Genomic DNA, 17,091 nt, shown 5'->3' with positions numbered 1-17,091 from the left:
AACACAGGCTCCACAGAGCAGCAAAAAATATTCCGAATCCAGACCGTGTTCATCTCGATCGTATGAGTTTCTGTTATACATATAAATATTTATTTAAATAGTAGATAGTATAGTATAAATACAGAACCCCTAAAATCCCTGACTACAGCAATGTGTTGCATCGTTAGTCTTTAGAACATCTAATCGTCATGACTCTTCATACAACATACTGAGCCAAAGTAAAGAATACTCAAAAAGCTTGCAGCATTTATACTATGGACCAGATATTCTTGAACGAAATTGAAAAATAATATGAAATAAATTTGCAATTGAATGTCATACTTGTACGAAAATACATTGGTGATTGCTCGTTGCCTCAGCATGATTCATACCATAATCTTCAACAAATTGGACCATATGAGTAGAGCATTTACGGTCAACGCCATTTATAGCGGTACTCGTATAAAGGGCAAACATCAGGCCCCCTTGGCGAACTCACAGCATTAATTGATAAATTTCAATTCAGTGGAGGCGTTCAAGAATTCTCTCTTCGCTCACCATTTGCGGCGCTGCCAATTTACTATATTGGTATGCAGTTTTCATAACATTTCGACCCACTCAAACCAACCACACACACATAAACACACCTTATGCATATGTAGAAAATACAAAGTGTTACATTCAAATATACTTATACCATTCATGCTACGATCTGGTAATACGTATGTGTTCGTAAATACATATAACTGTGAAAAGCGAATTGTGCTTCTAAACTGATCCGTGCTTTCCGAAAGCGAGCTGTGAGAGCGTGTGCACGTACCGTTGTTGGAATGGAATAACAGTAGCTCCCATCCTCTTTATTAATGTCAATAGCTAGTAAAATTAAGAAGAATGAGCATTACAACAACAATGAATAGCAACAAATCGGCAATAATGTTGAGTGCTACTGGAGAAAATATCGCTTATCGCTCCTGATCTGCTTAATGGTGATGAGCCGCCCTCTCCAGTTGAAAACTGTGCTGCGAGCTTTAACGTTGTGCGCGCTGTGTAATGCTCGAATAATAAGAAGTCGGAATAACTACAAACTATTACGTTAATAAAGTGTTACAACTGAATTTATTTAAAAAAATATTTATATGAATTTTTAAAATGCACTTGCAAATTTATATGCGTTTTCTTGTGTTTCAATTCAGCATACTTGGCTGTTTCGCCATAAACCAATATCAAAGCTACGATGATGTGCCCTCAAGCACGGATCGAAATTTCTACACAAATTCACTACTGTGCATGGATATTAAGCCTCAACACTCTGTGGATATAGGACAGGTGGGTCAATGAAAAGATAAATTTAAATTAATAGTTTGAATTAACTTTTTGTGGGTAAAAACGAACTCTGTAATGGAATTATGAAAATTACAAATTTTAAGCCCGTGTCACATCTAAAAAGTTTACCCACAACTATTTATTATATATTTTCAAACTAATCAATATATTTGCAATAATATCAACAAACACATTTGTACTAAGTTGATTCGCGTTAAATGAAATTAGAAATAAAAGCATCTGATAACATCTACAGTAGCTGCCGGCCCAAAAGGTACCATATTACCTAAATAGTTACTAGATCGAAATAAAAAATATATATTCAAAATATTAAGCAGGTACTAAGTATTCTATGGCATAAAATTATTGTAACTTTTTGTTTATGATTTTACAAATCATCTAAAGTTTGCTCCAAAGTATTATCACTTAAATGCTACTTACTACATTAGGACATGTATAAGTAAAGGGCTTACCGAGGTATACATATGTCAAATTTATATTACTACTAAACGAATTAAAATTGTTAGGATTCGAAAATCTTAACTCTATTGTTCAATTTAGAGGAGCGAAGTATAGTTATATGAGTATAAACTTATGTATTCAAAATGTATGGTGCACTATATGTACATATTAGGCCCTTGGTGATGGTACCACCTTTAAAAAATTTTACTATTTTATCTTTTATTTTTTTTGGTTATAACCATTACCTTTTGCTCAGTACTTGTTTGTTCAATACCTGTTCAGATTAAGGATTTTTCATTGATTTATTTTGTAAAAGTTTCATTTGCTGGAATAATATTTATAATCTAGCGACCTGTTGCTGCAGAGTATTATAGTTTTGTTCACCTAACGGTTGTATGTATCACTTTAAACTAATCGATATAGATATGAGGTTATAAATATAAATAAAAGTTAAAATACGGGTGACTGTCTGTCCGTTTGTCTGTCTGTGCAAGCTATAACTTGAGTAAAAAGTGAGATATTTGAATGAAAGTTGATGAGCGTAATCGGACCACTGCCAGTATAATGTGCCTCTCTCATAAACCACTAAAGCTACAACAACCAAATTTGCAAAGCTCGAATATTCTAAGAACTTCTACTGTAAGTATGAAAATTGATGAAATCGGAAGATAACCCCGCTAACTCTCCATATAACGGTACTGTTCAAAACTACTAAAAGCGCAATTAATCAATAAGTAAATACGCCAGAGACACTAAATTTCCGAGATAGCATGAGAGAACTTTATGAGAGCCGGTGTGTAACTTGCATGATGGGCGTGGCACCGTCCACTTTTTGGTGAAATCCCATATCTCGGGACCTCAACGACTGATTTCGACTAAATTTAGTACTTTTCACATCTTTATATCACAGTGTGAAGATGGTCAAAATCGGACTACCAAATCCAACCAAAACTGTTCAAGATCTTAGGTACCGAATATGTGGAACCCAGTATACATATTTAGTTGATTTTTGACAAAAAAAAATAGCGGTCAATGTGTGAGATATATAACTGAAATTCAGCCAGAATCCTTTCCTGACAATTGTAATTCTGTGTGTATCAAAAATGGCTTGAATGGTCAATACTTTCCTGAGTTCCTATACACTTAATATAAACATTTTCGAACTTCCTGGTGACTTTATGCTGGATATATCCACCAATTTATGAATTATATCAATGAAAATTTCAGAACATATTTTACTTCTAACATACATATATCATTGTGAATTCTTGACCTAGCGCCCATATAATTAATACCAGGAATTTCGAACAACCGGCTGATTTTGTACAATGACTACGTAGAATGATTTTGATTTTTCTAACAAATCGAATGCCGAATATATTGGTCAGTGTATAAGTTATATATAGTGTATCTATATCCTCATTCTCTGGTTGACGTCTTATGGTATTTTCCTGGCCTTGATTCCTGCAAGTTGCAAGAGTACAAAATGAACTTAGCTCTTTCTTACTTGTTCTTATTGTTAGAAAAACAATTAACTAATGATTTGGTATAGTATGTACGGTACTATATTTATTGCAGAGACTGTATAATAATCAGGTTGAAAATTATTTAAATTTTGCGAATTATAAATCACTGTTCTACTAGGGGCATATTCTACAACGACGTGCTTGTAAGCTACAAGGCTTAGCAGAGTTGTGTCGATAAGAATTCAGCGTACGTGGAAATATGCGGAATCAGTTGTAATTAGAGTAATTACTTTTTCAGTGGAACGACAACTTGAATATACAAGTATAAAGAAAGATTCTAATCTCAAATGTTAGGGTATGTTTTATTCAGTTATCAAGCTAAATTTTAAATATCTATTCCATAGACATTGTGGGTGTTGTGCTTTTATATGACGTGGTTAACTTATAGAGAGGTAGGAGTGCTGCACTTTCTGGCTCAATTAGCACTGGAAGCGACAGTTTGATACATTATCGTAAGACTTTATAGCTTGATATTACTTTTTATTGTTGTGTTTATACCATTTGCTGCCCTCAATGGAACCTCTCCTTTCCGTTATGCTTTTTGTAGATAGACATTCAAGGTGATTGATTCCAAAAGTTCGATGCCAGATTTGTGATAGACCCAAATGACCAATGCTCTGTTATGGCAACTGTATATACTTCTTTTGGACCTATGTAATAAATCTTTAGTTTTTGTTTTGTAAAAATTTGCCCGTATTTGATTCGCTATCCTATATTCTGTTGTAGATTTGTTCAAATTGCGTATTGAGCTCTCTCCGGATCGTTTCTAGTTAACATGGTATTGTCTCCGCCTCGGTTTCGCCTATAGAGGCTACTGACTTACCCAACTCGTCTGCTTTTTCGTTGCAGAAAATGTTCTTGTGACGAGTAAGCTTAAAACCTTCTTTGCTTTGTTTAATAATGTGGAGTTGATCTTTGAGGATGACAAGGCTAGCTGTGAAATCTGTTGCTTTCTTCTTCCGTAGTTTTTCAGTAGAACTCCAAAGGCCTTTTCTCTGCCTAATATTTCCGCTTAAAAGATACTAGTTGAGTTTGGTAGATGGAAAGATTAAGATATATCAAGATATTCGGAGTCTACCCCTGTCCCTACACCATTTTGGACTCATCGGTTCAGATTGTGGTAGTATTCTCCTGCCCGACTAAATCTCTTTCCCATTCACGTTTAGAGGGTAGGACTCAATATTGAAGTCCAAACTTAGGAGGATGTACTCCGATTTATTTAGATAACTTCCGTGCTAGCATAGTTCAGAATTTCGCTATGTCCATAACATTTCCTGTTCCAATTACCAATTCTTATATCAGTGAGTGCTGCCATTTTCCGTATGTTGCGTAAATAAACATCATTTTAGAAAAGCCAAAAATTTAGAACAAATATTTTAATAAAGAATAGTTAAAAGTACTAAATTGCCAACCAGAGTTGGTTTCCAGGGCTGTTTGTTGTCAGTGAATTAAGTCTTGAATTGTAAATTTTTTATTTCCGAAATGTAACTGCACAAAATTTCAAAATTAAATACATATACGTAACAATGCGTGAAAAGTTATTTGAGTACATACGTATCTACATATACTTATGCCAATTACATACGATACATACGTTTACATTTGGTTTCTTTTCTGGCGCTCATATGCTGAAATGCTCTGACAGAAGTCAACAAAAGGTTACACAAATTTAATAATACAATTGACGAAGAGTCCATTGATCATATCTAGCAAAAAGAATGAGTGGAAGTGAATGCACCGCCATTTACCATATATATATGTATGTATTTAAGAGACTGTGTATATAGAGAAAATCTTTTCTTATATTGCGTCACAAGAACTAACCCATACATTGCCTGTTGTTTTTGTATTTTTGCAGATCACCGGCATGTGGTATGGCAGCGAGATCATTATTCATACACAGGATATACCCGGTATATACGAGTATGACAGTTGCGTAATAATTCATCTAAATGATATAACAGAACAGGTGAGTAGCCGAAAGATTTTATGCATATGCGTGAGTCACAAATGAAGAAGAAAATATGTATGCTTTTGCTCAAATCAATGGTGGGCATATGGATAGATTGGATTTATCTCATAAATATTCAATGAATATAGACTGCAATTGAATATTTAAAAAATTTGTTATTTTGTATTTGAGTAATTTGTATTCTGCTCATGAATCTATTTCATATAGCTTTTTATGCTATATTGCAACCAACTTGAAATCTTTATCACCAGAAAATTTGCAAAAAAAACCAAAAAAGACTCGGCGATGGGCAGAAAAGTTCCTATAAATTAATAAATATTTTTTTTCCTCTAAGTTCGATTGTATTTTTTTCAAATAGACTTCAGTTATAACGATGACTTCCGAAAAAAACAAATTTGTCATTTTTCGTAGAGTAAAATCATGCTTAGCATATTTATTTTATTTTTTTGTACATTCAATAGATTCATTTTCTCGATGCACATTTGGCCACCAAAGAAGGGTTGCCACTTTTTGAAATCAGCATTTGTTTTTTCATCAAAAAGGTCAATAAGACCTCACATTTTTTTTTTTAAATTTTTTGTCCTTCGATATACCAAAGCGTGCTTTAAAGGTGCACCGGAGCGTATGAGTTATATTACAGCAAGCCTTTGTTCATTTGTATGTTTTATCTTGGAACAGAAATCCGATTTTTTTTTGTATGTTTCGATAAGTTATTATGTTATAATTAGTACAAAGACTTTATAATTAAAAAAGATTTTGTTTTTGAAAACTGTTATTATGGTGAGGACTTTCTTCCAAGTGAAAAAGACATGTGCCGTGGCGGCAATTACAGTTTCATATCAATCAAAGCCCAGCCCTATGACATATTTGTAAACACTTCATTTGATTGTTATTGTATTATTATTATTTATATAGTTTATTACAACAACAAATATGAGTATTGACATGCCGCTGATTTACAGATGCTCAATCATTATAATAATCAACAATACACTCAACAATATAATCAACGACGTACACAAAACGGTCAACAACAACAACAGCATATACAAAACGCAAACAACGAACGCAACTCAGCACGCTACCTCCGACTAATTTGGAGCGAAAGTGAAAAGAACCTGGAGTACATGTTCAATTACACGGAAAGAAGTCCAGGTCTATGGACCAATATAGGGGAACAGCGGGGCTCACTAGTGGCGCTCAACTCCTATAATCAATTTACAGGCACTGTGCAGGTGGTGAAAGCCGTTAATGACCATTTGGTATTGACATTTTGCGGCAACGATTTGTCCAGTTCCATTTACACGCTGGTCCTTAGTCGAACGGAAAAGGGTCTAAGTATAGAGGTGTGTATGCAATAGTATGAATTTATTAGTTTCAAGAAAAAAATGCGTGTATGATTACAGATTTTATTGCAAAATTGTATTTCATAATTTACGTATATAAATAATTTATTCGCTTACAGGAACTGCGTAGCATTCGAAATCTGCTGTCGAGACGCGGCTTACACACGGAGACGATTCGAAAGGTGTGCAGTTCGGCGGCTTCGAGTCCGGCGATAATGCATATTTCTTTTTTAACACTACTTGGAGTATTTGCTATGCTTAAATTCTATTACTAATTACTGAAATCATAATTGAATTCTAAGTATTTTCGAAGTTTGATATCTCTCCCATTCTTAGCGCCTAAATTCATGCAATAATCTTTATACTTGTACAGCTAATTGATTTTAAATACATTTCCTAAAACCCATTAACTATATGTTTTCGCTTTTTTTTAATAGTAGCAGATGTATGTACATAAGTACATATTTATGTATATTTCTGTGTATACATACACACATGCACACACTGACCACAACATGAATTTTTGACAGCATACGAAGTCTTTTCGAATTGTGGCCAATTAAATTCAATTCAATTAAATTAGCTATCGTAAACTCCAGTGTCAGACAGAGTAGGAAGCGATGAGAAAGCAACTGATCACATACACACATATAAATTACAACGAGAGATGTGTGTAGGCGTATGTTGCGTCTAATTAAATTATTTGTGCAACTAATTAAGTTAAGATTACAACAACAACTACATAACGCAGCATTTATTAAGTAATACAAACAATAATTTCCTCTTACGTAATCAATGTGTGTGTGGAGCTTAACTGAGTGACGACAGAAAGTCTAGCGGTCACTAGTGGTAGTGAAAAAACTGTGTATTTCATAATATCTTAATTGTGCGGAATAAAGTTCATAACCTGAAAAGAGTTCACGAAACTTGTAACAATTTAGCTTTTGACCCATATCTGAGAGATGTAACTATCTATAAGCCCGTCAAGATATGAAGTTAATGTGGTTACTTAGCAATTAATAAGCATCTAGGGTCTAATGTTAAATTTTTGAATGGATAAACTAAACACATTGAGAAAACATACTGTTTCTTACTGAAAATAATTAAATTATGCTTTTATATTTCACACACTCTTATCGACAAATAAGTATCTAGCTAAACTTTTCTTCATATGAACAAATATTTTTCTATTGAGAAGCATCTAATTTATGTATTGGGCTTAATTTTCTTGTGGTACAACGTCTTTATTAATGAATCCTAAATATAGACAGAATTGCAGATAACCTTGCCGCCACTGTACTATGCTTCTGGCCTAAGGCTATGATCATAGTCAGGCAGCATATAAGAAGCGATGTGCCGCATAAAAATAAAAGCTATTACGATTCAATTCGGAAATTAATTACACACGAAATGAAGTTCGTCCATTCAAGTTTGAAGAAAGCCTAAGAGAACCGGTTTATTGGTTTTATTCCCAATTAAGTAATAAAACTTGAATATAAATACATATGTACATATGATTAAGAGTGATATAAGTAAATTATAATAAATTCAGATATAAAACCATTTAATATAAACGAGAAACAAATGACAGGGTTGAATAATTTCTAATAACTGTAAATTTATAAAATAAACAATTCTCTTCCATCAATTAAAAAAATATTCCGAGCTTAAAATAATTTCTTTATTATCTATAATATATCCAAAATCCAAAATATGATGTCTGGTTGGGTCTTTTCTTTGTATTATCTAACAGTAACAAATTTTTATATTGTTTAATCAGCGGCATTATAAATGACTAGAGCAAGAGCCTTAAGTGGACTATGTCCATTGACGTCAAAAATATTCCTACCTATCTACATCTGAAATAAATAATTTATTTGTATTTAAATTATATATTTAAATTATCAATTTTTGGAGCATTTAATTTTAATTTTTTGGTCAAGGTAAGGTATAGTTAGTTTTCGCCATAATCAAATTTTATAAGCGACATTTGGGTAGATGCATTTAGTTGCAAAATTTGGTTGATTATGATAGTGATATTTATATGCTCACAATGTATATTTTAACCTTATAATTTAACAAGTAAGGAAGAGCTAAGTTCGGGTATAACCGAATATTTCCTACTCTTGCAACTTGCAAGGATTAAAGCCGGCGTAATACTTTCAGGTACATGAGACTTGTTAGTTATATGGGGTCTAGGGTGAATTTTTAATCATTCTAAGCAAAAAAATTCACCGTTAATAGAAAACACGCTCTCTTAATTCTATTAAGATAACTCACATATTGGCTGATGTATGCTGTATAAAGTCCCCCGGAAATTAGAAATTTTTTATATTAGGTATATAGGAGCTAAGGAAAGTATTGACCCGACTCAACACATTTTTGACACATAGATATACTACTATAAAGAAAGGATCCCATCGGAATTTCAATTATACATTTATCCTACACATTTACAGTTATTTTCGGTAAAAAGTCATAAAAGTACTGAGTCCACATATTCAGTGCCCAGGGGCTTGAGAAGTTTTGGTTCGAATTAGGTACTTTTTAGTCATAAGATGGCACATCACATCATTCTTGATTTGTGTACTGGAAAGTGAAAGCTTCAAATGAAGTTTAAAATTGTGTTATGGCTGTAGTCCGATTTCACCCATTTTCACACTGTAACATAAAAGTGTCAGTGGAACACATACAAAAATTTAGTTGAAATCGTTTGGGGGGTTTCGAGATATTTGTTTCACCTAAAAGTGGGTGGTGCCACGTCCAACGTCCAATTTTAATCCGGGTACATTAAAGCCTTATCATACCATCTCGCGGGCAAAATTTAATGTCTCTAGCATATTTAGCTATTGATTTATTGCTCTTTAAGTAGTTTTTAACAGTACCGTTATATGTGGATGGAGCTGGGTTATCATCTGATTTCATTCTTTTAGACTCCGTCGTTAAGAGTTCTTATAGTATTTTGTAGTGAATTTGGTAGTTGTAGCTTAGGTGGTTTAAGATATATGACCTTATATGTGAAATAATTAAGGGGCGAGGCCACACCTACTTTTCCAAAATGTTTTACCCGTAGGTGCCTCCTACTGTGATCCCCTGCACCAAATTACAGTTCCATTACTTCATTTAGTGCTTAGTTGTGGTCTTTATAGGTTTTCAGTTATTGACGTTTTATGAGCGTGGCAGTGATCCGATTATGGCAATCTACAAACTCATATTTTTTTTGCCTAGAAACGTACATTCATCAAGATATCTCAAGTTTTGCCCAAGTTGTAGCTTGCGCGGACGGACGGACAGAAAGACAGTCACCCGGATTTCAACTCGTCTCGTAATCCTGATCATTTATCAATACATAATCCTATATCCATCTCGCTTAGTTTTAGGTGATGCCTAACACCGTTAGTTGAACAAAACTATTATACTCTGTAGCAACATGTTGCAAGAGTATAAAAAAATTGCAGTAATAGGCTTTATTGAAATCATCACATTTCTATACACATTTCACTAAATTTGCTTAAGTAGATAATTATGCCGATCTCTTTAAATCGAAAAAGTTCCTCGCACTGGTTAGACTGCATAGCAACTGTCTAACTTTCGTTTGCATTCCTCCATTTATGTTTATTGTTTATTTACAATAACATAGCCATAATCTAATCATTTTATGATAAGTTATTTTTAAAATATTCCGCGAACGTCTACCGTACTGGGCAAAAGAATTCGGAAAATTGTACACAGCGCGAATTTAAAAGTTTGCACTAATTGCGATTTTCACCCGAAATCAATTTCACTTCAAAATAGCTGAAACAAATCCGAAGCAAATTAGAAAAAGCTATTTAATTTCTCTACAGTATCGTCTAGACTTCTATTTTTGTATTCTTAATAATTAACTTTAAACCCTCTCTTTCATTCATTATTGACGTCACGAACCAACGTACTTTCTGTCAAAGTCACTTCAAAAAACTAATAGGACGAAATTTTCTTATTATTTATTTCTTTTACATCATTTGATAAATATTTCATAGAATATTAATTTCCTACGTTTTTTTATTTTTTTTTGGGTTCTTAGAATATCGTGAATAATAAGGTTCAATATCACAACTTCTTTGACTGAAATTAATTTTCGTACAATTCTCGCGGAGTGTATAATCGATTAAAGTTCTAAGCCAATATATTCTCAAGTACTCTGTTTATTGGGTAGCCCATGTGGCACCGTGATGATTTTTGGCAATAATATATACCACATTGTCCTAATTATTTTCAAGGCAAATATTTTGAACCCAACGCATATTATGGTGATTTACCTTTTTTCAATTTCATTAGCTTTTATAACTCTTCTAATATTAAAATGAAGCAAAGATTTTGCTAAACTCTTGTTATAATAAATAAATATTTTTCATAATTTATATGTTGATAAGCCTATTCAATAAGCCAGCAAGCCAGTAAATGATTCATAAACACATTAAAACAAATTTGTTCCAGTTTATATGCAAAATGTAAAGACAAGTATTGAAAAATAAACTTTAAACTGAACTTAAAAATGAAGGAGATTTTATTTGAAGCGAATTACAAAGCCAAAAATTACTAATACGAGTATAGCATACCTCTCTTAATTGCACTTAAGCTATTCTTCCATATGGTCACAAAATTTACAATTTAATATTAGTTATATATCACCGCAAATAGTGGTGCATTGGGTATAATTTATTATGTTTATATTATAACACTTCCTACATACATACATATAACATTTCATAATACTGATATACACATGTACTCGTAGGTGTCAATGTATTGGAATTTTATCAGTTTTGACTGATGAAGAAAAAGCACTTTATACATTGACAACCTCAAGTGCGATTAGTAATAACAAGCAAATAAATGCGAGGTGTTCCCAATGGAAGTCACAGTTAATTGTTTGATAAGCTCGCAGACATGCTAAATCTTCGGCGATAAGCATGTGCGAGGGGCGTGCAAGTCCGTGCATAGCAAACCCTTGAACTTGTTTCCATTATTTGTTTACAAATTAAATAATACTTGTACTTCTATTGTGTGACAGATATATTTAGAGCGTTAAACGACTTTTTTGTAAGTTACAACAACAATAAGTAAAACAAAACATTTTTTAAAGGAGTATTCTGAAGTGGGTGTTATAAAATTAATACCTCACCACTTCAGCGGAACGGGTACTTACAACCGTTTAATAATAAGAAGTTCGCAATTAAAAGTCGACACGTAGAACGCTACATATTTTAATCATTTATGCCTACAATTTTGCTTGAACAAATCCAGCACTAGTTCACCCAATTGATGAAATCATGTGATCGTCTTGTGGTTCTAAAAGTTTGTATGGCTTTCTACAATAGGATTTGTCTAGAAGCATTTCTTCTAGAGAGGAAACTTATTAGAAGTAACCTATTCCTAACCTTTTAGATTTGACTTCAATCGAGATTTGAACTCTCAAACCTCCAGTAAATTCACAACCTTGCTGTTTTTGGTATCAGAAAATATTTTCAACTGTTGACATTGCAAACGACGGTGATAGGAAGCAGATTTGGCAAACATCAGTTTTTGTATGATTTTAACCAGACAACTCTGACAAAATTTCTTTTTTTTATTGTAGGTTCAGAATACCTTTTATTTAATGGAACATTTTGATTTTAATGTCCATGATAAAATATTATCTTATTATACTTAGATCCTTCGTCCTTTGTTAGAACTTTAAGAATATCAATGTATTTTATTGGGCATGTTACTTCCTTAAAACCCAGGTACCGAGTTGTAGCCGAGATCCCGAAAACCTCAACTGTCACGCAATTTAACAACTTACTGAAAGCAACATTTTGATAACGGCGCAATCAAATAGAAAGATCTTAAGTACAGGCTTAACAAATTGTAAGTAACATCATACGAGTATCATCAATAGACTTGCCGATCAACACTGTTATCACTCATTACACTACGTATGGAAAGCTGGTGAGTCAAGCGCCGATATCTGTTTAAATAAATTACAAACATACATACATATGTAAGTATAGCATTAAATGAATGCTGGATTGAATTACTACTACGCATGCGCCAATACTAATAAGGCAAGCCGTAAAACGCAGTATTTTATCTGTGGCTACTAATAAAATATATTTATTTATTTGCATCTCTGATTCTTGTTTACTGTTGTTTTTAAGTCATTTAACGTATATACATAAGTATATTTTTTAATAAATATTTTTCAACGGTATATCGATAGAACACGCGCCCAAGAAGCCTTTGACGTAATCGATGATTGCGATTAAACAAAACATGGTTTACGTTTGCGAATGAAATGGCGATCCAATGCGTATTAAGCGCAGTAAATAATTCATTGTAAATTCGTGTAAGTGAACATTGTTCTACATATACATATGTATATACAATGTACTTTGTACCTAGGTGTGTATGTAAGTGCATATATTTTAAGCTCATTGTTTAATAGATAACGGTTTGCCGTTATATAAATACAAGTATATGTATATGAGCACAGGATGACGCAAGCTTTCACAATTCTACCTCCTAGTCTACATCCTGGATGATGTAACTAAAGTGATGGTGATATTTACAAATAAAATATTTATAACGCGTGACATAAGTATGTATGTACATAAGATATTCACCTTTGAAGTAATACAATGTTGCTATCGAGTATTGCTACATAATATGTCTACATACTTATATAAAGCATACTTATGTACATAAGTATGTATGTATATTAATTTAAAAGTAAGTTAAGTCGTCATTAAGCAGTTATGTACATACATACATACATACATATATCCACTGCACGCCAGAAAAAGCGCGTTGTTTTGTGATTTTTTTAATAGAAATTTTATTAAATATAAAAATTATAATATGTATGTATGTATGTACATTTACAGAATTAACTTTAATAATCGGCGATTAATTTTGACAAATTATGGATTCCGTTGATGCCGTAGCAGATCGTCAGGAGAACATCCGAAAGAAGGTACCCTTCGGTGATGAATATATTTATGTTTAAAATTGTATAAAATCCAAAAAAAAAATATTATAGCCATAGGTGAATAAGGACTAGTAAAATTTTGATTTTTTACAAAAACGGTGAGTTTCATAAAATAGTAGTTTTTTGTGAAAAATTTTTAAGCTTGAACTGGTTTAAAAATTTGAAATTATTATCAAAAATCTTTTGAAATTTTTTGAAATTTTGTTTATTAACATTTTCAAAGCAAGTTATGTTATGTGTCATTTTAACTAAAATTTATTTTAAATTCAAAGTTTGGAGCAGCATCTAATTAAGGCCAATTTAACAATTTATGCATTCTATAGAATTGTGAAGCTCTGACCACTTTTAGTCGGGCTTCTGAATTAGTGCTTACTTAAAAAATAAAAGTACAATTTTTGCGATTTCAAAACTAGTGGTCTTTCAAAATATACAAAAATAGTTTATAACAGTAATTTGAGTCAAATTGTTTTTCAAAAAAACAAAAAATAACAATAATTCAAGTGAATGCTCTTATTGAAACCACTTGTACGAGCACTTTAAAAAAAGTGATATCTCTAGAAACTACAAACTTACACATTAATTCAATAACACCATAAACGTTTATTTGAAATCACAAAAAAACTGCAAACTACACGCATACACTTGCAAACGAAGTGAAAATTGATAAGAGCTAACAGGCCACCAGCTGATTGCTGCTCGAATCACTAGTAAAAACCAACAATAAAACAAAGCGACAGTTGAGAACTAAGACTTTGGCACTTAAGTGACTGACTATATAAAGATTGTACCAGCTCGGGTATTCAGCAGATTGTCGTGAACATTGAAAACAGACGCAAGAATATTAGCACTCAATTTACTTTAGTCGCACTAAGTAATTTTATTTAGAACAAAAACATATTTAAAATTAAAAACAAAAAGTTTTCCGAAAATGTCTGCGAAAAATGTGAATTCACTTGTCGGTGCCACCACACGCTACATCGCCGGCCGAAATGCAATGCAGACAGTTTATTGGCGCACAATGCCCGGAACTGATGGACGAATGGTGAAAATACATAAAAACTGTGAATTCGACAAAGTACAGAACCTGCCCGCCAAAATTCGGATGCAGTATTACAATAAAAACTTCTGGACATCAACGGATGGAGCACATTGATCTCGGCCGAACAAAAAAAACGAATTTTTAGACTACGAATTTAGTATAAGATGTGCGCTTGTGTTCTTCTTTTAGTTATTAATGTCGCAACTCAATTAGTTAATTAGTAAAGTATTAACACTGAAATATTTTCGTATTTATTTATTGGTTTGTTTTTGTTTTGGTACAGTTAAAACGGAAAAATGCGCAACTACAACACAAATTCAACCATGTTGCTATATTTCATTGTGTGGGTGCATGTATTAAAGTACGCGCACGCTTCATGTAAATGTCCATACGAAACATTTCAATTCATTTAATCGCCAACTAATGAGCAGCAATAACGCCGCCTGTGTGTGCGTACACCTTGCACATGCTCATGGTGTGATTTGGATTGTAGGCCAATGGAAGTCACTACGTTCAAAGTACTTAAGCCCATATTCACTCTAATGCCAATTGACACATATTAACATACATAAACACTTGGTGTTTCAATAATCTCTGTCAATCATACTTTGTGTATGTGGAACATTATGTGACGTCAAGCTCCCACGTACTAATGAAAGATTAAGAAAATGTGTGAATTTCAACGCCGGATCAATGCGGTTATAGCCTACTAATTCTTAATACAACTATACCACTTCTAGCTCGAGATTGCGGACAGGCTTGCACCTTGTAAGGAGCTTAAGCGCGATATGGCTATTCGCGTTGAGGTTTGGTCTCATCATATAATAGTAACTTTTTCAAAGGGTTCTTTTCAACTTATACTATTAATATTTAAAAATGAGACTGAGAATAATGTAGCTTCCTTATTTTCCTTCAAAAAATAAATATTTCTTCTCTCATATTATTTATTCTTTTACTGAATATAATTCAATTATGATGTTCCTTTTGCACCTAATCTTCCTTAACGTAGAGGTTGGGCTCACTCGTATTCTCATATCACTAGTAGACATGGTCCATAGTCCCAGCTTTATCACAAACACGACATAAAATACTTGAAACCCTTCAGACACTAAACCTTGAATGGTTGTCCACAAAAAGCAAATCGGTAACAAGTGGTTTCATTGTGAGAACCAAATGGTTTTAGCGCAGCAATGAAACGGATTACCAAGATTATAAGGTCCTACGATAGTGCATCAAAGTGATGCATCCAGCGCTAATTGAGCCTCAGATGGTGGCAGCGGTTCATAGTTCTTTAATGTCACAATGCTTACTTTTAGAAGTTATTGAATAGCCTTCAAGAAAGGCAGCGTTACACTAAAGTTTTATGAAGCGAAGAATAAAATTTTCCAATTTCAGCAACTTATTTATTTCCACTGAAAATTATAAATGCATATTAATATTTTATTCAATCTATTATATAGTACTTGTATGTAATTTACACAGAAATAAATTTCAATTGGCGAAGGCTAGTCGTCGATTAATGGGCATTTTGGAAATGAGCCAAAGACATTGACGTGATTGCCACTTCAATAAGAAAAAAACTACAATACACATGTTTCTGGAAATGAGAAATTAAAACAGTATTGCAATTGCATTTTAAATGACCAAAAGTGCGTTGAAAGCAATTTCTATGAAATATTCAAATAGGCAGAACGTGAGAAAATTTATTTAGTAAAACTTTTATTGATTATTATAGATGAAAGGAACATTTATTGCACTGAATGCTAATTCCTTTCTATTTAAAAGTCTGTCGAGGAAACGTGATAGAAATCAATAAAATATGACCGAGTTGCAAATAACAAGTAATATAGTGCATAATATTCGAAGTTATAGTATAACTAATCATTTGGAGTTAAAACTTATAAGATGGAACTATGTTTCATTCATTCTCGTACATTGACGCAAATTTTGATTCTATTTCAAGCACTTCAACTTCAAACACTGCCTGGTTAATTTCTTTTTTGTTGATTTGGTCAGAGAACTTTGGCATAAACAAATTTTATGAACTACCTTTGTTCAATACATAGGTTCTTTTGACGTCTTCAGATTGTCAAATCCCGATTAACTGCTTTTAAAGGTTAAATAAAATCATGTAGATGCTTACTTATGTTTTCGCTTGAACATCCACTTTGAAGATGGATTTTCAAGGATAACAGATTATATCATCGCAATATACCCAGAACGTGAAGAACAGTTTGCTGTCAGTAGCACATTTTAAGAAAAAAAGTTTTTCTTGAACACACGATACTTCTAATTTAAAGCCTGTCTAGGTTAAAGTTTGCCAGTGCTTTAGAGCATCAAACATACAAATGTATTAATTCAGTTGTCGTGTTAAAATATTACCAATCCTAAGGAATACCTTTTACCCAGCCTCCTAATAAACCTTCTCATATCAT

At 32.8% G+C, this 17,091-nt stretch overlaps 2 protein-coding genes across 2 annotated transcripts; both read left to right on the top strand.

The window, feature by feature from the left end:
• Positions 1-826: 826 nt before the first annotated feature.
• On the top strand, positions 827-8,267 carry LOC120778233. The gene is made up of 4 exons (XM_040109991.1): positions 827-1,305; positions 5,149-5,259; positions 6,225-6,608; positions 6,728-8,267. The coding sequence occupies exons 1-4, from the start codon at positions 1,129-1,131 to the stop codon at positions 6,881-6,883; spliced, it is 828 nt and encodes a 275-aa protein (XP_039965925.1). The 5' UTR covers positions 827-1,128; the 3' UTR covers positions 6,884-8,267.
• A 6,145-nt stretch (positions 8,268-14,412) lies between these two features.
• On the top strand, positions 14,413-14,896 carry LOC120778862. The gene has a single exon (XM_040110895.1). The coding sequence runs from the start codon at positions 14,546-14,548 to the stop codon at positions 14,768-14,770; it is 225 nt and encodes a 74-aa protein (XP_039966829.1). The 5' UTR covers positions 14,413-14,545; the 3' UTR covers positions 14,771-14,896.
• Positions 14,897-17,091: the final 2,195 nt, after the last annotated feature.

Source organism: Bactrocera tryoni, chromosome 5 (genome assembly GCF_016617805.1).
Source record: "Bactrocera tryoni isolate S06 chromosome 5, CSIRO_BtryS06_freeze2, whole genome shotgun sequence".
NCBI classification, from domain to species: Eukaryota; Metazoa; Arthropoda; class Insecta; order Diptera; family Tephritidae; genus Bactrocera; species Bactrocera tryoni.
The sequence above is the reverse complement of the archived record's forward strand: the minus strand, read 5'-3'. Positions and strand labels throughout refer to the sequence as shown.

Excerpts from the sequence above, each read along its gene's own strand:
- LOC120778233 (XM_040109991.1), top strand. The coding sequence starts at position 1,129 with ATGCACTTGCAAATTTATATGCGTTTTCTTGTGTTTCAATTCAGCATA. Across the intron at positions 1,306-5,148 it reads ACTCTGTGGATATAGGACAG|ATCACCGGCATGTGGTATGG; the intron begins GTGGGTCAATGA and ends GTATTTTTGCAG. Across the intron at positions 5,260-6,224 it reads TAAATGATATAACAGAACAG|ATGCTCAATCATTATAATAA; the intron begins GTGAGTAGCCGA and ends GCTGATTTACAG.
- LOC120778862 (XM_040110895.1), top strand. The coding sequence starts at position 14,546 with ATGTCTGCGAAAAATGTGAATTCACTTGTCGGTGCCACCACACGCTAC.